General features: G+C 38.5%; 1 protein-coding gene across 1 annotated transcript; it reads right to left on the minus strand.

Moving 5' to 3' along the window:
* Positions 1 to 1,151: 1,151 nt before the first annotated feature.
* On the minus strand, positions 1,152 to 22,278 carry sparc (secreted protein, acidic, cysteine-rich (osteonectin)). Its single transcript, XM_041989968.1, has 10 exons — positions 22,144 to 22,278; positions 11,711 to 11,776; positions 11,282 to 11,350; positions 9,205 to 9,292; positions 6,981 to 7,102; positions 6,527 to 6,647; positions 4,760 to 4,893; positions 3,082 to 3,230; positions 2,658 to 2,806; positions 1,152 to 1,829 (listed from the first exon to the last, which is right to left on the minus strand). The coding sequence occupies exons 2-10, from the start codon at positions 11,765 to 11,767 to the stop codon at positions 1,801 to 1,803; spliced, it is 918 nt and encodes a 305-aa protein (XP_041845902.1). The 5' UTR covers positions 11,768 to 11,776; positions 22,144 to 22,278; the 3' UTR covers positions 1,152 to 1,800.
* Positions 22,279 to 24,062: the final 1,784 nt, after the last annotated feature.

Raw genomic sequence — 24,062 nt, forward strand, 5'->3', positions numbered from 1 at the left:
TCCATGCATGAACTGAACCTTTATGTTTTCCTACACATACTGACACAAAGTGTGACACTAAGAACACAAACTTGCTAAATACCTATGTGGGTTAGTATCAACAGGTAAAACTAATAATGTAACAGATTTCTGTGGTTTTGGATCCTTAAACAACAGACTGCGTCCACAAGCTGTGCAGGAAAAATCCAGACTGGGGTTTCATTTAGAAAAGAGTAAATTGTGGAGGAAATGTATGTAATGCTGTAACTTACAGATGTCAAATAAAGTCACATTATCTGCATTTACAAATATCCCAACTACTCAAATTACAAATAATTACAAATATGCAGTATGATAATCATCGCTAGAAATTAAATCAAAGTTCTTCTTAACTCACCAAACTGATGAGGGTTAGAGTAAAAGGGAACACCTGTGGGATTTGATAGGATGTGTAAATATCAGTATACAGTATGTGTTACTGGTGAAAAAATGAAGAGGTTTCAGCTTTGCCTTAAAGAAAAAAAATCAAGATGACTATCCCTTTGGAATGATGTAGCTGTAGCTCTAAATCTATATCAGATCTTAGTACAATGTGAACATCTGTGATAAAGTGAAGCAAAACAAAATGGAAAAAATAGTACAAACAGTTCAGCTTGAGGTCTCCAAAATGGCCTTTTACGCAGAGTTTGGACATGTTCTCGATGTCTTCTGATTGGGGAACTTAATGTTTTAAAAAGTTCAAATAAAAACCAATACTTCAGGGGAAAACAAGGGAGAGGCAGTTTTTGCAGTAGCTCAATAAATGGTTATTTCTGGGCCTCTTACCCAACTCAGCAGGGGAAAATTTAAACCATGATTTTTGTAAAACGCAACACTCAAAGACAAGAGGATAAGCTCCTCCTTATGAAGAGATTTTTTATAATTCAAATTCCCAAAAAATGGCAAAAAGTTTTAAATAAAAAAAAAGTGAAGCCTGTCCTGTAAACAGCCATGGCGCCGTGCTGGTCCCTTCTCAGGTTATATCAATAAAAATTCCTTTGAAGAGGGAGACACGCAGATATGAAGGCATGCAGAGATTTCCAGATCTTTTCATAGTCTTTTATTCAAGGAAAGAGATCGCTCGTGCTCTCAGTGTCAGTAAAAACATGTTTGTGAGAAAAACTCTCAGCCTGCGAGATTCCCCTCCCTTTATTCAAACATTATCCTGTTTTCACACGTGTCCTCATCAAGGACACAGAATTTGCATGGAAAACAAAAACTCTTCTAACAGTAGTCAGAAATATAAAAAAACTAAATACACAAAATGAGCCAAAAAAAGCATATCCCACCACCAGCACCAATGGAGCACAGAAACTGACCAGTTTGCTCTGTAGAAAGCAAGCAAAGGGACCATTTATTTAGAAACTTTATTTTTTGACTTTACAGTTTTGTCTCCTTGAGATTAATGTGTCAAACTGACCTCCAATTAAAAAGCCCTGAACACATCATAGCAAATACAGCATAAAATATTGTCAACGACGTAAATTTACATCAGAGGTCTTTTAGTTTTCTTAATGGGTGTTTTCTTCAACAAACAAGAGAATTCAGATGTTCATGAACACACGATGGTTAGTACAAACTGTGCACGTTTCTCTTTTGGAATAATTTTTTTTAGTGGTATAGGTAGGAAAGATCATTATTTAAACAATAAAAAAAACAAAAAGAATTTGCATTTAGCACCTTAACTGTTTCTTCTTTTCTTTATTAAACTTATGGATCAGCACCGTCCGGTTAGTAGCAACTAGAGTTGTGTGTCATGCTGCTGTTGCTTGTCAGAGGAACTTAGATGATAAGGTCTTTGTCCACGTCCTCTGCCAAAACAAAGACACAAAATGCTCATTATTACAGGTTGATGGTCAGTGAAGGCATTAAAATACAAAAAATACCAGATGAAGAATCATGGCAGCATTATTTAATAGCGAAATATCCCTTGTTGTCCTCATGTTAAAAGGTAAATAATTCTATTTTCAGATTAAATTAATTAAAAAAAATTTTTTTAAATCTAAACTGTAAAGAATTTATTTAATAGAGGCAAATCACAAATGAATGCAATTGTAAATTATTACTAACTATATCACAGATTAATTTCTTTATGTTAAATGAAGGAAGCAATAATATTTAGCATAATATGCTGTAGCTACAGAATAACAGATGTAGAGAACATAGATGCAGATTTGCTACAGTGTTGTGCAGCTGTGAGTCCATCAAGTTACTGTGGTCAACATCTACTAATAGAAACTAATAGAATTAGATTTTCCAGCCAGAATCTACCACACTAAAATTTTTAATTTTTAGAAAGTATTGAAAGGTGTTTTATCAAACTGAACTGGATCAGCTATATGACAAGAAAATGAACTAAAGATATGTACGCCACAGAATAAAGGATGAGTCATCAATGTAAAGTGACATGCAAAGTCAGTTCAAAGTCATCTTTTTTATTTATAAATTTCCTTTTGTGATTTTAGAGGACATGACTGGTACAAAATGATCACTGAAATAGCTGACATAGAAAAAAGCTGAACATGGAATTAAAATAAAGTACTACAGTGGTATGAAAGTGGTTTAGGGTGCAGGTTGTGTTGAAATTTATACACAAATGTGAAAACCAGAAATGTGGTTATCTGTTGATCGACACTTACGCTCCTTGATGCCGAAGCAGGCGGCCCACTCCTCCAGGGCGATGTATTTGTCGCTGTCAGCATCGCACTGCTCAAAGAAGAGGGTGGTGCAATGCTCCATGGGAATAAGAGGGGCGCGCAGGGGGGCGAGCTCAGAGTGGGTCAGGTATCTGGTGATATACAAACATTGAAACACAACATTGTGAGTCATTTAGGGGAGCACACATACAGAACGTAACAGCAGAACCTCCATGATCAGGATTTCTTGACCTTAGAAGGAATATACTGAAGTACTGGAATTATATTATAATTATACTTTGGATATTTTGCTTAATCAACCACACTGTCAACATATCAGCTCTCTGTCTGCAAGAAGCTTGTTTTCAAGGCCAAACCAAACACTGACGAACTCTGCTGGTTCTCTGTATCGTTTCCACATACGTACCCATCAACAGGGTGCTGGTCAAGCTGGCCAAACTGCCAGTGGACAGGGAAGATGTACATGTTGTAGTTCTTTTCGAAATCATAGGCCAGCAGGTCCAGAGAGTGATCGCCGGCCTGCAGCCTCTTATCATTCTCGTAGATCTTCTTCACCTGAAAGGTTAGATGAAACAGTAAATAGTTGCTCATAGCAACTAGGTCACCTAATCTCTATAGTGTTATGTGGTTTCTCATGAAAACCTGTGAGCACTGTTATGTTGAAGTGCTGTTTTTGGTTTAATTGCTACTAACTTAATGAGAATGGAGCGATCCATGTTAAGTTTTCACCTTCTGTTAACAAAGTCTGTCCAGTTCCAACAATATAATAGCAGGGAATTACATAAGAATAAATAAGTGAGACTGATTTTAAAATGCTTAAAATAACACTTCACATATTCTGCACTGGATAGCTCGCCATTGTTGTGAATAATATTTTGTGTCCATAATATTAACCAGTTTGTTGCTTCACCTTTGTGACCTTACAGTGTTGAATGGTATTCAAGTGGTGAAAGAAGAATAAACTCTGCATTTTTGTTCATGTAAAACTAACTTTCATCACATTGCTTTCTTTGGGGGACTCTACAAAATAGTAATCTAATAGTTACTATTTTGTAATAAAGGTAAGGAATTCCTAAATGAAGACAAACCTTTTATCTCTTTAAGGCTCAAATCTATTGCACAGTAAAATAGTCAGAAATAAAACTACAGAGCACTCTGAGAGGCTATATTCATGTTAAAGAATAGTAGAAGGTTGGCTACTCATTTGATTTATAATAAGCCAGCGCTTGTGACAAAACAACTGTTGGTGGTAACCCCTGCAGCTAGTTTTTCCATCCATTATTTTTGGTGTTCACTAGCATTGTAAGCCTAATTGCTAGTACCGCTAAACTAGTGACTCACTGGATTAAATATTTCCTCAGGTGAGCACTAGCATGGACAGGCTAAATTGGCCTTTTTACGTGTCTGCTGTAACTGACTGTGCTTAAAAGCAGACAGTCAGATGGTGTTGAACACTGAATGCCGACTTGTTCATACAGTATGTGGTATGTGATTGTCAACATAGCAGCTGGGTCTGCAAAGCTTTGTACAGATTGGACAAATGACCTTAACTTGGTCCATCTTGGTCATGTTACTATACAATTTTTGGTGTAAATATACATTTACAACATCCAATATACTTTGAAACACCACTTTGCACTATTTGCTACTCTGATTTTCCTTTTAGGATTGCTATACTCACTAGTTTCATAATAGGAAGCTAACATAACATTAAGCTAATGCAACATAGCCTAATATAACATATTAGCTGATTTTACCAAAAAGTTAAAAGGTCATGTAAAAACAAAAAGTATTATGTTTTCTTTACATGCTTCCTTCATGGACATTTAAGAGGCAATTGCTATTTATTTATGCATTGAGTGACCCATTGGAGAGGCCCATCCTTCATGTTGAGATACACCTGTTTAAACTACCTACCTGCAGTTAACACAAATTAACACAAGCTCAATTTAGGCATCCACTGCAGACAGATAAGGAGGAAGGAATGTATATACTTCTAGTGTCTTAAGCACTACATGTTAGGAATACCTCTCTTCATCTATTGTGAACTGAATAACACTTTGTATAATTAAAAATAATCTCACCCTGAGCTTCTGTTTCTCGGTCAGCAGGTTGTTGTCTTCATCTCGCTCATACAGAGTTACCAGAACGTTCTTCAGCCAGTCCCTCATACGCAGTGGGAACTCGCTCAGCTCATTTTCCAGGCAGGGCTCAATGTCTGCAGGCAGGAAACATATTCACAACAATATTTCACTAAACTCCAGTACAGTAACTTCAACGTCCTGCCTTCAAACAGGTTTCTCACACATGTGCAACAGATTTTAGATTTGCAAAGAGTAACTAAATCCTTTTCTAATGCTTCAACAGAATCATTTATGGAGCATCAGATTAAAACCCTTTTTTGGACACGACTGAAGGAGAAAACAGATATCTCAAACTTGCTCGGTAACCTGCTTCGGTACAAAATTAAGATTCATTTGAAGCCTCATCAAAAGAAAATCAGTCCCCATCTAAATGTTCCAGACTAAATCCTTTTTTTTGTGTGTGTAGTGAACACTAGCATGATCTCCATCTGAACCCTTCAGCCCTGACTCATCCCCTCATTACGCTGGAAGAATTGCAGCCTGCGTGTCGGGACGGATCCTCCTTGTGTTGCAGACCTGCAGGGTCTGACATGAAAATCCAACCCACCCATCAATCACCGAGATGCCAGCTTTCAGAGCACAGCCTCTGAGAACAAACAGTACACTTAGAGCACGCTGACAAGACCTGAGCTCAGCTTCGGCTACAAAACTTATCACACGTGAGAAAAACTGACTGGAAACAAAACAAGAACTTATCAGACATCTGATGTCTGCATGCGCACAAACACATATAGATAAAAAGAAAAATATGAAACAACACTGTCAAAATAAGACAGTTCAAGTTCATGATTCTGTTTGGACAATAGTAAGATTAAATTCCAGCTAAAGTAACGATTATTTCCATTTGGCTTATGAATTTCTGCAGTGAAAACAACCTGGTGTGCAAACATATTTTTTGCTTTAACCACCACTTAACCCTTCAAGGCTGAGGTGGTTAAAAAAAATTTTTAATGATGGATTTTCCACTTTCTTGTTTTTGTTTCTCATTGTATAAGTTCAAGATTGCATCTGGTATAGCATCTGTACTGCAGCTCTTTAGTTTTACTGTATTTAAAGTTTGCAACTTTTTTTTTCTGCACACCGTCTCTGTTATTTGGTCAGTTTGACTTTATTCTCTACAAACAAGTTCAATCCAGCAGAGGCCCTCTCAAACTTTCATGCTACATTATCATTTGGCCCCTGTAAGTCAGGTGTGTCCAGGCAAGCGAGGCAACATCATCGCCATGGCAACATGGAACATTTGGAAAAGCTTTCTGACGTAGATTGCGCTTCATCGTGTATTTCAGTGCCTTTCTGTGATGTTTTCCTAACTGACAATAAATGAATGAACCAAAAAGAAATGAAAAACATATTTTCCAAGCTTGGTCTGTAACATGAGTCTGGACTGGGTGATAATGCTCCACCTGCCTCCACCCTCCTTACACGCTTATTAGCTATTGATAAGCAAGTTAATGCAGAAGGGTGTTTTTTCTTTGTTGCCATTTACTGATAACATAGCTATTTTAATAAAAGCATCATTAGTGACATTTAGCAAACTGAAGAATTCAATCTGTCCTGATGCAGGACAAAGATTCTTTAGAATGTTATTACATGGGGTTGTAAGTTTAAGTCTGCTGAATTTCCTTCTAAACGTCTGTGTAAACTGACAATTCAGTGGGGTTGGTATCATGTTGCACCTTAAGTTTGATGCAAAGTGCATGAACTCACATTTGCAAGGTCCAATGTAGTCGAGGTGCAGCTTGTGGCCCTTCTTGGTTCCCTCCAGAGCGCACTTGGTAGCAAAGAAGTGGCAAGATGAGTCGTATGTCTTGTTGTCAGTGCCACAGATCTGGAAACAGAATAACAGCTCAGTCTGAAGGGTCATGTTTTTTTAGGAACTCATGTCCATTTCTGTCATGGATAATCAAATCTTTTTCACTGTATTTAAATCATTTTCATCTCAAAAGTTGAAAACATTTTTGTCAAAAACCTAAATTGACAGAATATTTGGTGAGGCAGAGAGAGTCAGAGTGTAACATTTTGCCTCATTACATGAAAGTTTTGGTTGTTTTCCAACTCCCATGTTAACTGAAATAAAGTTGTGAGTAAGTAATGGGTTGGACCGTGTTTACCTGAAACTACAGATTTTACACAGGTTTGAAGAGGCTGGTTTTGAACTCACATGCTCAAACTCTCCCTCAGCAGCGGGGCAGGTGGAGGGGTCCTGGCACACACACATGGGGGTGTTGCTGTCATCAACCTCACACACTTTGCCCTTTTTGCAGTGGTAGTTCAGGCAAGGATCTGCAGAGTAATATAAAAAATAAATAAATAAACAAAGCTGCTGACTGTTAGCTGAACACGTGTCATAAACACTGCTACGTCCAATGAAATGAAAGCAACTTGAACGAATAATCAGCAGAATGATTTTATAATTAGGACTATTAAATATTTAAAGATACAAATTAAATGTTTTAAATATAAATAGTTAGTTATTTTTCCCCCGTAGTGAATGCAAATTTGAGCAATCTCAGCGAAAATACATGTAATAAAATATCCAGTCCTCTGCAGAAGAGGCTTGATGATCATGAATTTACATGAATTTCCCTGCAAAGGGATTAATAAAGTATTTTTCATTTCATTTTTCATTTCATTCATTTCATTCATATATCTGCTCAAGCATGGGTCCAATTAGTTGCAAATACATCATATAAAATACACCATTTTACATCCTCACTCATAGTGTATGAATTACAGCACTCCAACATATATATATAAATATATATAGTATCTTTTGAAGAAGATGCTACCCTTGAAAATGATTTTATCATTACTTGACTTGACGTGAACTACTAAGTATACATGCCTCAAATATAATCCAAAGTTTAGAAGTAATTATAAGAAAATTCATTATATGATCCATATTAGTCCAGTTTACTATGTTCATATGAGCCAGTTTGTAAAAATAATGGTCAAGCTAAAAGGACCAATGGATTGCACTGAATCTCCTCTTTGATTCAATCCTCCATCCTGTGCTGCACAAGATGACAATGGAAAAATTCCATTTTAACAGGAAGGAAAACCTCCAGCAGAACCAGTGCTAGGAAAGGGGGGAGGATGGTGTTATAGAAAAGTTACCAAGAGTCTGAATGAGTAAAAGTAATTAGAAGATTTATTACAGGAGAAGTATAAAATACAAACAATTTCACTTGCAAGTTGAGAGTGTCGTCCAGACTTGCATGAAGTCCAGAGAGACTCTGCCTTTGCATCATTAGCATCAGTTTTTATTCAACCTGGTTCAGGCTGAAAATCAGTCTCAGACTGATAGTAGGAGAAAGGAGATTGAGAGGTGCCATTCTCGCCCAATCAGGCTGTCGTTCTCTAAACAACTGTTTTCTATCAGCTGCCCATCAGTCTCATCTTTCTCCCACGTCATGAATCTGAAAGAATGGTCAGTCTGTCCTCACATACAATGAATAATAACGTCAATGTTCTATATCAGAAGGAAAAGAAAACATACGTCATGAGATGTAACTGAGAATAACAAATGAATAAATGCATTTTACGAGCAAAAATATCATTACACTTGTAGTTATTGTATGAGTAAATATGATTGATTGCCACATGTATTAAAATTACTTCCACAATGGGCTGCACATATAGTTCTTAAGTTCTTGACAACTCCGTTTTGCTTTTAGACAGTTTTTGCATGTTCATTTCCTCCATTTAACTGCATTTAAGTAGTCTTTTTAGAAATTTATATTTTATCACCCATTCATAGATTGGGTAAACATGATTTTAAATATTTCTTAATTTTTGCTTTTTACAGATTTCCTTTATACTATTTAAATTAATAAAATACCAATAAACAAACAACAAACAAACCACTGTGGCTGAACACAGATAACATCTCTAAGTAAATAACATTAAACTTCTAGTTTTCTAAAATAAACTAAAGTTTATGTTACATAAGACTGTGAAATGTCATTTGCAGGCACAAGAACTTTGATTTAGGTGAGTTTATGCTGGTTAGAGCAAAGACTGGAGTGTTTTTGATGCAAATATGGCTCATTTTTGTTGGATTGTTTTCTTTTTTTTTTTTTCTGCTCTCTGAGTTGGCTGTGGCTGAGCTGCCTCTTAAACTTGGGTGGAACATGTAATCACAGCCGTCTGCTCGCAGTCTGTCATTATGACTGTTGATTTGCCAGTCTGAAGCTTGAATGAACTTAGAAACCTGTGAAGCTGCAGGATGGAGTCAGTGGGATGCAGCTAAATCAAATGCTTTCAGCTTTGTGTATCAGAGAGGCTGAAAATCGGGATGAGGGTTGTTATAGTTTAGATAATCAGTGTAAGCTAATGCAGGATTTTCCTGGGTGACATAAACAAGTTGACATTTGTGTACTTACTCTCAGCTGCAACATCTTCAATAATCTCAATGGCCTCGTCAAACTCTCCAACCTCCACCTGCACTGGGTTGGCTCCCACCTCGATCTCCTGAGGAACATGAGAGGTCAGACGGTGAGCAGCTAAAGTTCTGAACAATCAGAATGAGAAAAGAAAAAACTGTCCATCTGATCTGTAAAAATGCTCAGCTTTATTTCTGTACAACGTCCGCTTAAACCAAACCGCCTAACTACCCCTGGTAATTCTGAAAAAAAACTTGAAACATCACCACGAAAAGAGGAGTCCGCCCTGAAGGCCAAACACAGTCTGGAAGACCATAATATCCAGCAATAACAAGCAGCTGGCTCCACATGTGGTGCAGTCATTAAAAAAAGGAACCTAATGGTTTCCTGACCAGCTGAACCAGAGGCTAAAATTAACAGCTGTGGGATCTCTGGTCTCACTGGACCTCTGGAGGAGGAAACCATAAAACGTTCACATTAAAGCTCAAGATTTGGTTGCAGGACTATTTCTAAACTGAAGCACCTTTCACAACTGCTCATGAGTGACTTTAAGCATTTCCTAAAAAGGCAAAACATAGAGGAGCTGGAACCTGTCTGCTGGAAAAGCCTCAGATGTAGGAGATGCTTTGGATGTGGAATGGACTCATTAGATTTGGATGACGACTCAGATCTTAAAGGTTAAACTTAAAGTAGAACCTTTTTTCTTTTTGTTTTTTACTATTACACATAAAGGTCAGCTCCCCCAAAATGAATCAAAACAGAAATATTATCAGGATATTTCAACTGGAATGAACCTTACTTGCAATTTGCTTCTTTTTCTGGCTTCTCACTGACTTTCTTAAGTATCAACCCTGGAAGAAAAGTTACTTATTGGTTGAAGCTCAGAAGTTTTAGGGATGACTTATTTTAAGGATAAAAAAATGTATATATGTTGGAAACCGCTGATTTAACTCCTAGGAGACCTGGAATGTTATGGCCATTTCAGACCCAGACTGAGAACACAGGCACAACTTAAAGCTTCAGCCGTGCTGGTTCATTCCCAGAGAGAAATCTGCAGAGCACAACCATGTGAAACAATGCAACATTGGCTGAAAGGTTCAAACCCCCAAAGCTCCATCACAGATTAGATTTGAGCAGATGCCAATTCAAACTCACATGGGAGCAAAAGTATTTGAGCTGATTTTGTAAGAGAGGCCTTTTTTTAGTAAAAAAAAGAAAAAAAAATGGGGATGGACAGTATCATTGTGACATGGAAGTTTCCACTGAATTCAATTCAGCTTTATTTGTATAACACCAGTTTACAACAAAGTCATCTCAAGGTCCTTTAAAGACACAATCATTTCAAGTCAGTTCATTGTGATCCAATTTAAACTAACAAATATAACTGAGTTCTTACAAGCTAATTCATAAAAAATGAACTGCCTTGCTAAGATGAAGCAACAGATTAGATATTGTCCTCGATTCAATCCCCCATCCTGAGAATGCACAACAGTGGCAGCAGTGGAAGTTTGCAGGAAAGTCTAATCACACAGGCAGAGACTGGCCACAAATTGTCCACAGCTGCTTTCTTGTCTGTAAATATCCTCTTTAGCTCTGTGTTTATTTCTCAATCCCCTGGTTGCTTTATGAAAGATATAGAAGAAAAAAAGATATCAGGACCTTCTTGCTCATCCTTTATGCTGACATTGCAATAATCCATCATGTCTGGGTGAGCAGCATCTATCATTACATATGTTTATAATATCAGTTTAACAGTATCTCCACCTTCTCTGATGGGACTCTTTAGGGTTTTTTTCATGGCTTCATTTGGGTTTTTTGAGACAGAGCTGAAGCACAGCAGAGGGAGGGGGCGGGGCCTATAAATTAAAACTGAACAAGTTCTGCTTTAAAGGACTGGAAATAAAAATGTTTTCATCTCTTTTCTAAAAAAAACAACATGCTACTGTGCAATAATATACATCTAATAAAGTACTGAGTGAGCTTCAAGGGGAATGTGTTTTGGCTTGAACTGGAAAAACAGGATTTCTAAACAAAACCATAACTAATCACTTTAAACCAGAGGAACATCTGTACTGACCTCAACAACTGGCTCCTCGACAACTGGCTCCTCTGTAACCAGCTCTTCCATGATGGGCTCCTCCTCAGCCTGCAACACACATTTCAATGCATTTGAGTGAAGAAAGTTGGAAGCAATGACCTCATGTGTGCACACAAAGAAAAGAAAAGAAAGATCCACACAATGTGGATCTCCATGCACACAATCAAACTCACAGACCTACACTCAGGGGAGCAATTGACTTTAGGAAAACAAACAGACTTTATATGTGGCTGCACACACGTACAAGAAGAAATACACAGGAAGTTAACATGGGTGAGAACACCCAGTTATCACAACACACATACAAACGGTAATGCACACTGTTGCATGTGGACTGTTGCTCGCACAGGAAAAAGAAGAAAGACTGCATCTGATCACACACCAGCACACACACACAGTATGACTTACAGGAGCAGCCATGGCATGGCCAGCCAGGCACAGGAGGAAGACAATCCACACCCTCATCTTCAAAGTCTGTGAAGAAAAAGAGACAACTTTTCTGTCATGCTGTTTCACAATGAACGTTCACACACACATGCAAAATAAAATAATCTTTTACCAACAGTTTCCCAGACTTTCACATGGGAACACCAACAACAAAAAAACATCGCAGAAATGTCATTGCAAGAGTTTCCCCGGCTGATACTGCAGATCATTATGTTTGGAGGTTTAAGATGAATCAAATAGGTGGGTTAACTTTTGAACCTTTTAAATTAAGCTATGCTCCTAAGAGTCTGACATTTTACTCTAGAACTCGTAAGACAACTGAAACACACGCCAGACGAAACTTGAACTAACTTAAATTAAATAAAGATTATTGCAGTTTTGCACTTAAAGCAGCTCCACATAATTTTCTTTAGGAACACCAGCGTGTTTTCACAGACGAGCTCCTGACACATCTGCAGAGTAATTATCCTGCCTTCTAAGCACCACTCAGACATACATCTCTTTTAATAGCAACAGAAATGTGACCTCATCATTGTAATTTTTATATTACAGCACAATGCAAACTTTTCACTTTTCTTAATTCAAATAAAAAAGAAAAAATCTGCTGAATGTTTTGCTACGTGCTAGTGAACATGTTTAAACTGACTGTACGTAGAAACGTTTTGTTCTTACTTCACATTGACAATGATATTAATAGTTTTTGCAACATCACATGTTGTTGATCATAAAAATATTAAACTATTTAAAAAGTTGAGGCAACTGTGTTAACCCCGATCATGCCTCTTGAACCAGGTTTTTGGTTCCAGCCTGGCTGGGGAGGAAGAGATGGAGCCAGGCTCTTATGTGTAGAGTTTGCATGTTCTCATTGGGTGTGTGTGGGTTTTTTCCCCAATACTCCGGCTTCCTCTCTCAGTCCAAAGACATGCATGTTAGGCTAACTGACCACTCTAAATTCCCCCTAACAGTGAGAGTGAGAGGGTGTCTCTCTGTGTGTGATAGACTGGTGATCCGTCAGGGCCTGGTAGCTGCTGGGATAGGCTCCAACCCCTGCAACCCTGCACTGGAATAAACGGATATAGAAACTGGATGGATGGTTACAATTTGGGTTCTTTTTTCTGTTCTTTCTCCAACATAGTAGCAATAACCATAAATCTGGATTAGAATTCTATGATGCTGAAGCAGTGAACAAAGGCTAACCATCTCAAAACATCACATAAAACTCTAACTCTAACTACAGAGTTGGCTGTGTTCACCAGCTTGTTATGTTGAAGCTCACAGGGATTCTCTCATTCTTAAATTAGAGCAAACACAGTAGCTTGGCTCACCACCACCACCACCTGTAATGGGCTAATGGGCTGTCTACGTACAGTTCTGCTGTTTGGGTGGAAACAGGAGCGTCAACTCCCATCTTGATGAGCTCCTTCACAGCACATTTTCCATGACCTGAGGCAACATGTTTTCAACCCTTCATCTTTCTGCCTGGCCTCTGCTTTGAATAATAATTCCCACACAGCTTCTCTGAACACTCATTTACGTGTGAAAAATCCTGAGAGGTATCTAATTATATGATTCTGATGATGGTGGAGGCTTTAATCATACGCGTAATGTTTACAGTTATATGAAACCATACATCAGATGCCTTCAAGGTGTGTGTGTTGACTTGCTCCACTTCTAAAACTAAATTACAAGACGAGAATGCCTACCTTCAATACAGATGTACAAAAACTACAGTATTTTTAACCTAACCATCTATAAAAGGCTGATTAAAACCCTGTTTACCATAAAAAATAGTTAAAATAAGTTCACAGAAGAATTGTGAGCCACGTGTTTTGAGCGACATTCAACCATGTAGCTGCGATACTCGTTTTCATCCCTTAGTTATATCTTCTTAATAAACGTAATTTGCATAACTATATAAACTGAGCAAGTATATTAGCCACATTGAAAGACAAATGAAAAATTCACTTAATCGTTTAAGTGAGAATGAAGTTTTTTGCCCCCTTGTGGTCAAACTCTGAAACAAGCTGAAGCAGTTTATCATGGAGAAAATTAAGCTGATGTTGAGACACCTTTGTTTTTTTTTCTTGTTTGTTCTGAGAGTGTATACTACACACACACTCTGAATCCCTGAATCTTAACTTCGGGATATTGTTTCTACACTCTAACTGTGAGATTAACCTCTAAAACCACACCTTAGTCCAATTCTAATTTCCATGACCAAATATTAAACCAGTTTGGACAAAATTTTAAATGAGTTTTTCCATCTCATCCCTTCTAAATTTGACGATTTTTAGCCAATCAAAACCAAATCTAACCAGGCAACAATGGTTGTAAACAGAGATAATGGGAAAGGGTACCTTACAAGATAACATTCCCATCCCAGCGTTTCTCCGTAAATGGTGTATTTATTTTCCTTGTTGCTTACCAGTAAATCTTATTTAAATTGACCCATAACATTAAACATGCTGATCTATCCATATATTTTTTTGATTTAAGTTAAAATTCTTGATTTCAATTGGCCACTTTGTGCAGCATTACAATGTTCGCTCCTTCTTCATGTGACAGCAACACATTTAATGTCTGACTAATGAGGAGGAAATGTCAGATTTAGGGGTTTTAATCTTTTCAACACATGCACCTTGTAGTTCTCTGCAAATTTCTGCCTCCTGATCAGATCAGCTGCAACCTTTAAGTGCAGATAGCAGTGCATTGTTGAGTAAAGTGACTGCCTCTAAGATGACGTATACCAGTTTGGTGTTTTGACTTTTAAAAGTCACAGTCTCTGAGGTTTTAGACTGTACCTCAGATTTTTAGGTTAAGCTGCATTATTGTATTGCATTGTATTGTATTTTTACAATAAACAATACAAACAATACAAAAATAAGTCAGTAACAGATTATATTGAACAAAAAGTTAATTCAGCCTTTCTAGAATCCACATAGTTTTACAAACAGAACAAGCCGGGAAACAAATACGTTTTCCTGATAGGAAGGTATAAGTTTCCTGTTTGATGTGGCTGCCGTGAGAAAAGTCCTCTGTCGATGGATCTGTCTTCCTCCAGCTGCCTGTCTGTGCATCCATTGTTTGAAACTCTATATAAAATCAACTCCTTCTTCTCTTTCCTCTTGTCTCAGAAACAAAATAGGGGTTCCTTTGTTTGGTAATGGATCGTTGCATTGCTTGGTCTTCCCCTTTTTCTCTATATAATCTCCTTCCTCATGTCCATTAAATCAGCTGTTTTCAAAGACGGACAGAAAGCAACGGATGCGTGGAACATAGGGGTAAGTTTAAGTGTTTGCGGAGGCCGACTGTAAAGATGAATGTCTGAAAAAAAAAAGTCTCAAAACAAGGGTTTGTGTCTGTGTCTGTTTCATCTGCTTTAAGGGAAATTTCTTATATAGAATAATAAAAATGAAACGGGTTGACACAGTTTGTAAAACATGCAGAACCCTGGCGGAGATCAGCAACAGGATATTAAGAGTTACAAATCAGAGCCGTGCATAGTCTGAATTCCTGCACCCTGGCAGCAGGTTTAAACCAATAACAGAGTGAAACTTGATAATCCGATTTTCTCTTGAAAATTAAACCTTGTAAAATTCCTTCACTACACAGAACAAATCAGACATGAAGGAATGGGATTTTAATGCTGTGGGGGAACGCCTCGTCCTGCAGGTGAAAAGGATTTATGATATGAAAGGTCTGAAAAGGGCGACATGTTCGGACATATGCAGTGAAAAGGAAAATGTTTTGCTTGCAGTAATATGCTGCTTGATGAACCAATTCAAGAGAAATCTGACATTTTGATGACAAAGGTTCGGTATGCCACACATGGCAGTTTTCAGAAATGACTGACATGTTTGCTTTTGGTTGTAAATACACGTATGAGGCGTAACATTATTTTCCTGGCAGCCAGTTGCACAATCAGACCGCGAACATGAGCAGAGACTATGTCCTCATGGTCATGTGTGGATGGAAATATATTTTAAAAAGAGGCAATGCTAATAATGATCGAGCTAATGTAAAATAAACCCAGTGGCAACATTTATATTTAATTTCACTCATAAATTTTTAAGTCAGATGGCCAATCAGTGTCAGCTTGTGTGTTTGTAAGGTTATGCAGCTTACCACTGCTTTTTTAGTAGTTTCCATTTGAGGAACCAGTGTCTAAAGGAGATTTTATAGTCACTGTTTTCATACAGTTAATGTTATACACTCAAGCAGTTTAAAGGACTATGTGCAATCAAGGATTTTTTTTTTTTACATTCACACCACCATTAGAGAAAAGGATTGTGATGATAGCTAAAGAACAAAAAGGAACAACAATTCACTAGCAATAGTTGTAGAGATTGCTTTTGAGGCAAACCTGATGTGGTTTAGACACATTAACAAATACTTTTTTTGTGATTTCTTCACATCAACATGATGTTTTGCTAGCTAGCATTAGCTGTGCTTATTTATATTTCATACTGCCCTTGCAATAAAGATATTAATGCACACTGTGCAAGCATGATTTTCCTTTAAGGGACCAAAAGTATGAATGTGAACATCACGTACAATAAACTAACGGTATTGTATCAACAGGAAAAATGATGGTATCGCCCATCCCTTATTCAAATGCTTCTAATGGTTCTGCAAGTTCCAGGTGGAATTTGCAGATATAAAACACACAAGTTGGTTAAGGATTGTTGTATTTCTTCAGCGTTTTCCAGATGTGATTTTTTAAACAATTTTGCAGTTGCAAACAAGTTTCTTTAGACCAGGGGTAGCCAATGTCGGTCCTCGAGGGCACCGGCAGGTTTTCCAGATTTCCCTGCTCCAGCACACCTGACTCAAATTAAATGGATCCAACAGCCTATAAGGATCTCCACAATGACTTGTTAGTTTAAGTCAGGTGTGTTGGAGCACGGAAATCTGGAAAACCTGCCGGATTGGTGCCCTCGAGGACCGACGTTGGCTACCCCTGCTTTAGACATAAATATTGACATAAATATGGCATGTTTCCTCAGAATTACAGTATGATTTACTTTTGTTCTGACACACAACTAAATGCAAAACATCAACTAATATTTTTTTATTTTTTTAAACACGTTCATGGTCCATACATGTGATGCTGATTTTACAAGTGTGATCTTTTCACACCCAAGTCATGCTAGGACTTTTACAGTACTGACCACTGTTTGAGGGTACAAAAAAAATGTCAGGCTAAGAAGTCAAAAGCAGGCGTAGACGTGGAAAATTACAGAAGCCCTGGCAAGGGACACAGACGGTGATGTGTCCAAATAAGTTCTGCCTGTGGAAATGTCTCGGTCCCTTGAAAAAGAAAAAGTGTTCCGGTAATGGGAAATTTTGTTAGGATATCGTACACAAAAGTAACATGTAAGCAGGAGTAAATATAGACCTAAATGCAATTGCAAAGGCAGGAAAAAATAACCGGTCTCAATCCTCAAAAATCGTAGGGTAAATATTTGATTTGGAAAGACATGGTGTTCCTATCATATGAACACTTTAGAATATTCCTAGTTGGTCAAAGAGTCATTGGGCTCAGCTCTGCAGGAAGGGGAGGCCGGACAAACTGACGTAACAGCAAAACAAATTATTTTATTTGGAAAGCTGTTTTCATAATCAAACAGGGCCGAGGCTAAAAGGGAAACTTCAGGCTCATAAAGGGGCCTTTTTCCCCTCCAAAGGTATTTAATTTGGGTTAGTTAGGTAAGCAAATGTAAACTTGCTTTGGAGGAAAACAACCTGTGCTAGAACTGTTGCTAATTCAGATATCTCCTTCGCTGTCACTGTAATGTCACTCTGCCTCTGTTGCTTTTTCCATCGGGGCCTTAGAGGGAACAGAATTAGAAGAATTCTTACTTCATCTCCACAGTGATATAACAGGCGGGTTCAGAGACCTGAACAAACAACCTGTCGCAGTTCGCCTGACTACAAATGGAACAGGCAAACAACCATGTGCTAAGGAAAATATCTGGTAAAAACTGGGAGAATGAGGAGTGATTTTCCTGTGTCTGCACGGAGCTCTACAGGCATGGAGCTCTTTCCTTCTTCTCACACAAAGAACAATTCTGTTTATTCCAATAAACAAAAAAGGGAGGAAGACTCTTCTGTGATGGCCTTCACCATCTGGTTTTATTCTTTTTGGGTGGGGGTTGTCAGAGAAAGGTGCAAAAGGTCAAACAGGTGCTTAAAAGTCTTTGAAGACATCTGATAATGACTGAAGCTGTACTAAGCCCTTTGTAATTGATTAAACATGCTGCACACTATTAGAAAACTAAGATAAGATTTGAATCTTATACACCATACCAAGCTACACTCATTATAAGGCAAATATTTTTTAATAGAATTAGGCAGACATGACATTCTTCTTTTGTAGTGTATTTAAACTCCTATTACTCAGTGACAGTATTAACTAGAGAGAATCCGAGTGTTCACCAGTGCTGCCATTGTTTTAGCTGATTACATGTGTGGACATGCCTATGTTTGTGTGGCGTTACGCCAGTGTTACATCTGGGGAAATGACAGCAGACAGCAGCTCAGACAGCGAGACAAAAATGGTCATGAAAAAAAAAAAATTTAAAAAATAATTAAATTAATAAATAAAGATTATTCACAAGTCTCACTGGAAGTCACTGGAAATGAGACTTAAGTGCGAATCAAGTCCGAGTCCCAACTCAAGTCCCCATCTCTGCCTCGAATGCAGTTTAAACCGACCTGAAAACCACACTACACTACAAAACATGAGAAAGTGATGAAAACTGAAGAGTTTGTACTTATGCTGATGAGCATAAACTGTGCTTGTACATTTTTTTATATCCTCTGGACATTTTTTGTCTTTTGTAAAGGAGACAGGACCAATCAGCTTATAATCCAGAAAAAGGAACATGTTTAAACAATGTGTTGTGTCTGTTTTATCACAAATCACATTTACCTAACTCTAAGCAGAAACATTTCCACATCTAAACCTAAAATGAATAACTGTTCATTAAAAACAACAATTCCAGTGCTGACTGTATCATCTAAGGCTACGTTAACAACAAGTTGCAAACTAAGGTAAGTTATGAAAGCACTGACTCTTTTAGTGTATATTTCCACCATCAAACTTCTCCAACCTCCATGTGCAGACTTTTTCACCTATTATTTGATGATCATTCTTTTTTGTGAGCTTTTCGCTAAATGCCATAAGACTGCATTTCTTTGCTTAATCCATGTGCACAGTAACAAAAAGAGGCCATTCATGTTCTAGGGCACAGTTTGGAAGATTTGAATTTATGGCAGTTTAGGGAAATTTTGTGAAGATCATCAAAACAATTACAGAGTCAATGTTGATATTTGATCCACTAAAGCAGCTCCAAATCTGAACACTGACATTTTCCTCGGGTATCTGAAACTTTCAAGGTTTGACATTTGAGAGGTCATGAGTTTAATTTTGTTTCAGAAAGGATTTTAGGGCAGCAGTATCTTAACAGAAAAGATATCAGAGAGAGGAAGAAGACACTCAAAAAAGTCCAGCTTCAGACTCAACCATTTGAGCTATCTGCCACAAACCTCATTGGTCAGGTTTTTTACTGATATCACATGCAATTTCAGTAAAATAAAGTTGTTGACTCCAACATCTGAACTTACTTTTGTCTAAAACAGTATTTTTATTTATTTATTTATTTATTTGTATATCTAGTTTTTACTTCTTTAGCGCTGTTGTGCTGTTCCGTCAATATTACCATCTGAGTGCATCAACAAGTTTCTTAATATGTAGTAAATTAAGTTAAGATTGTTACTGAAATGTAAAAGCGTTAAACAATGCTTTATCAATTAAAGAAATGCAGATATTTTCTTTAAACTGTCTGCAGAAGTTCACAGGATCACATTATATCTATTGCAACAAAAAGTGATACAAAACTACTACATATCTATAGTTTTTACTTCAGCTGCTTACACGATGTAAAAGTTAACAGCTGCCATGTTGGAAACCCACAGTAAGGAGACACCTGACGAGCTAACTTTTCTCTGGAGGACGGTGGAGCTCCTTTAAATGACTCTACAAAGAGCCGTTCTTTTAGAACCAGTTACCTGTATCACTGAGCACAAAGAGCACAAACAAGAACCGATGAATGGAGGAGAACTCAGGAGGAAAACGGAGAAGAAAAGTCAGGATCTTTGTAAGCTCAGCTCTTCATCACCTGACCTCTTGGACCCAGAGCCCCATTTTGATATTCTATGTTAATTTTCTCCTCTATGGATGTAAATCTGTGGTTGAAATTACTTTTGTTGCCTTCACAGACCTTGTTGTTGTCTTTATGAGGTCAATATAGCAACCTGTAAGCAAGTCATTCATTTTTAGATGTTAATATGAGTCTAATTATAGTTTTTAAGAAGCATCTTCATGTAAATGTGGCTTCCATTGCTTTTATATTGCTTCTAATCCTAAATGTCGGTCCATTTTTTGCTGAAACATAAAGTGGCATGTTTGTTTCTAACAATATAAGTCTTCCTCTATACTGAACATCTATTGTCTGTCTCTGTACCATTTTTTGTAATCAATCCACTTAAATGTCTCTATTTCTTACACTTAATGTGTCTTTCCTTCTCTGTCCCTCTCTTTTTTCCAGTCCTTTTCGCTGACACTAAATCTCCTCCTTGTCCACGTTGAGCCCAGACAGCAGCACAATTCCTGCTTCCTGTCGGGGGATTAGCAATTTTCTAGAGATTGCCAAGCTGGCCTGGTATTTCACAGCATCCTCAGCTCCAAAACCGCCTCCCTCCCCTTCCTTTCCTCCTCCCAGTTGGGCCCAGACCTGCCACCTCAACAATTAAGCACCTCAGACGCTCCGTCTCCGTCTCCGTTTCCGTCTCGCTTGTACTGATGCCAACACATTATGCTTCAGTCTTTCCAAAGAAGGCAAAGAGACAGCCTTGGCAGGTGTGACCAACAAATAAAACAAGAAGTTTTTTTAAGAAAGTGATGACATTTGTCTTAAGATGTGAACTATTGCATACAGATGAATAAAACTCCCATTTAAAAAACTGCTGAAGATCTAGAAATTGTCAAATACACTAATAATTCCAGCTGATGTCAAGAAGAATGAATGAATGACAAGATTATTATTACTTTTCATCCAATTTTGACAGAAAATGCCAAAGTATCAGTAAAAATCTGCACATTTATCAATAGTTTAAGTGGGGTTTTTATGTCTTAGGTTGATTTCTTTTCTTTTTCTTTTTTTTTCTTTTTCAGCAGCTAAGCCAACGACGCAGCATCTTGTCTCAAGCAAAAAGTAAAAATCACCCCCAAACAACTGTGGGCATCCCAGTTTTAGGGCCATATATAAGAGTTGAAAAACATTTGTTAATTTAAGATTTATATAACAGCCACCTCTGCAAGTTTCAGGTTTTGCTCCAAATTCTGAAGCCTGTTCCTCTGCAGCCACAAGCGTCTCACTAATGAGAAGTTCTGGTTCACAGTTTAATGTCAAAGCTGGAGGTGGATTTGAGCAGAGACATGGAAGTTGTTCCTAAAACTTTGCCACAAAGTTGGAAGATATAGAGCATTTTGTGCTGCTGATAAAGCTCTTCACTTCAAGGAATCTACAGCTGGTAACTGGTCACCATGACAACCCGCATTCCTTTACATTGGAGTAATCAGAGAGTGGCAGTCACAGAAGGGATGAAGGGAGGGAGACAGAGTGGAGTGAGTTACTTGTGGAAAAATGTTCCCTTTGCTCTCGCAGGCTTTGTTGGAATTTCATCCTCCAACTCTCCTCCCATTGCTTTCTTTCTTTCCTTTTGGTTGATTCATTTTCCACGAAGGACACAGGACAGAGGTCTCTAGAGTTACTAAATTAAAGAGGGTGTTGGAGTTTCTGTATCCAAACTAAACTCCAACCATTTTAAAGTGGACAATAAGACAAAGCAAACAAACAAACATAAGAAAATCAAACAGCTGAAAAAGCCTGCCTGCATCCCTCCTCCCATCAGCCCTTCAACAGCCCCCACTCCTCCTCCTCTTATTGCCGATGTGGCACAATACCGCCACAGAAATGAATTGTCCTAATCACAGATTGTTTGACTCAAGCTAAACTGATCTTAGGTGATTTATGTGGAAAAACTGGGACTGATAGCAATGCAAACAGCTGAGCTAAATGTTTAAAAATTGAGATTTTTACCTCCTTAAGATGTACAGAAATATAAATCTTAACTTTTAAGCTAATTTGAATGAAGCTATTATGCAACTTTGTTTTAACTTAATTTAGAGGTTCGTGAATTTTCAAAGCATGTTTGCAGTTGAAAATAAGATGTGGCAAACTCTGGAAAAAGGACATTCTTAGTCCCATAACAATCCGTAAACCTTTCTGACCGCGTCAGAGGTTGAACAACAGAGTGAGACCTCCTACCTTCAGCTTTGCAGAGCAGGGACACCAGGAGAGAAGTCAGCCGTCTGCGGGGCCCGGGAAGATATAACAAGCTCACCAGTTCACAAAAAAGACATTTGCAGTGGGACGTCCCAGTTTGGACAGTCTCCCCCCACCCCTCCTTCCATCCCCTAGCGTCCCTCCTCTCTTCTGCCCATGGTGGGTGGGGCATTGTGTTAACTCTCTGCTCCTAACTAGCAACTGGAAAATGGAGACAGATAGTCTTCCCAGTGCTTTCTTTGATGTGGGAGGTGAAGATCTGAGGATGAGTATGGTGGAGTGTTGAAGGGTAACATTTTGTGTTAATTTATTTTGATAAAATACAACAACTTGTATCTTTGTGCTATGAAGTCATTCATCTTTAATTGGAAATAAAAGGTTTTAAACTGGATGAGACAGCATCATGTGGGTCTAATGTCAGGAAATGTCTCTAATGCTGACTCACCATCTCTAGAGCTTTTCATACTGGGGGGGGGGGGGTCATTCATTGCGGTTAGAGGTCAGAGGTTCCATGATGTCATGGAAGAGCTGTGTTCGCTGTCTGATTCAGTTATTCTTGTATCTTTGGTCACAGACAGAGAAGAAAAGAGAGGCCTTGGTTTTTAATTTGTAAAATGTTTTCCACTGAAGATGACAGTTTATGTGTAAATAAATGTTAATTAAATATTGGTGCATCTTACTCTGTGAGTTTTCTGAAAATATTTTCAGCAGCATAACAATCCAACTATTCAGAAGTTTTTCACTGATTTAGTTCTGCAAGTTGTCTGCACAGATGCCCTGCAGCCTTGAACTTTCTATATTTTTTCAAAGGGGCTTCATGTGAGAGCTACAGAAATAAAGGGAAGAAGATAGTTGTATCCAGCTATTTATGATACTCTGGGTGTTGTGATGGGTAGTGTTGTCATTTCCTGGTTCAAGTCTCAGCTCAGGCTTCTTGTAAAAGTCAAAAATATGGATAAGAGGTAGTTAGAAAGTGACCACATGGTGCGTACACATGATTGCTTGTCTGTTTTGTGAAGGGCTGGTGATTTGTCGAGGATGTAGCTGCCTCTCTTAAAGTCTGTCCCTATGACTCCAAACAGAATGAAATGGGTATTCCTGGCAGCATAGCAGCATCTCATTGTGTTTAGAATGTTGACATGGTCAAGACAACTTATTGAAATTCAAACTGAGCATCAGAATGATGAAGAAAAAGGATTGCGGCTTTTCAATCTTAGTGAGAGTTTTTTTATTTGATCTTATTTGTTTTAACTGGTTTTAGTGTGTTGGTCTTTAGCTGTTCTTTTTTCTGATGTTCTCCTCCCTGAGCCGCCACCTTAATGTGGTGGAGGAGTTTGTGCGACCTGACGATCCTAGAGGCTATGTTGTCGGGGGCCCATGCCCCTGGCAGGGTCATCCATGGCAAACAGGTGTCTAGGGGAGGGACCAGACAAAGTGTGGCTCAGGCCTGGAGGTGGGACAGAGAGGCGAGTGCTTGGTGGCTGGGCCTTTGTCCATGGGGCCCGGTTGGGCTCAGCCTGAAAGGGTGACATGGGCCTCCCCTCCCTTGGGCTCACTACCTGTAGGAAGGGCCATAGGGGTCGGGTGCAGTGTGAGCTGGGTTGCTGCCAGAGGCGGGGACCCCGGTGGTCTGATCCTCGGCTGCAAAAGCTAGTTCTAGTGACATGGAATGTCTCCTCTCTGGCGGGGAAGGAGCCTGAGCTGGTGCACGAGGTTGAGCGGTTCCGACTACATATAGTTGGACTCACCTACACGCATGGCTTGGGCTCTGGAACCACTGTCCTTGAGAGGGGCTCGACCCTCTTTCATTCTGGAGTTGCTCCCGGTGAGAGGTGCCGAGCAGGTGTGGGCATGCTCATTGCCCCTCGACTTGGCGCCTGTACTTTGGGGTTTACCCCAGT

This window comes from Melanotaenia boesemani, chromosome 7 (genome assembly GCF_017639745.1).
Source record: "Melanotaenia boesemani isolate fMelBoe1 chromosome 7, fMelBoe1.pri, whole genome shotgun sequence".
Lineage (NCBI taxonomy): Eukaryota > Metazoa > Chordata > Actinopteri > Atheriniformes > Melanotaeniidae > Melanotaenia > Melanotaenia boesemani.

Excerpts from the sequence above, each read along its gene's own strand:
- sparc (XM_041989968.1), bottom strand. The coding sequence starts at position 11,767 with ATGAGGGTGTGGATTGTCTTCCTCCTGTGCCTGGCTGGCCATGCCATG. Across the intron at positions 6,648-6,980 it reads CTGAGGGAGAGTTTGAGCAT|ATCTGTGGCACTGACAACAA; the intron begins GTGAGTTCAAAA and ends TTCTGTTTCCAG. Across the intron at positions 2,807-3,081 it reads GACCAGCACCCTGTTGATGG|ATACCTGACCCACTCTGAGC; the intron begins GTACGTATGTGG and ends GTATATCACCAG.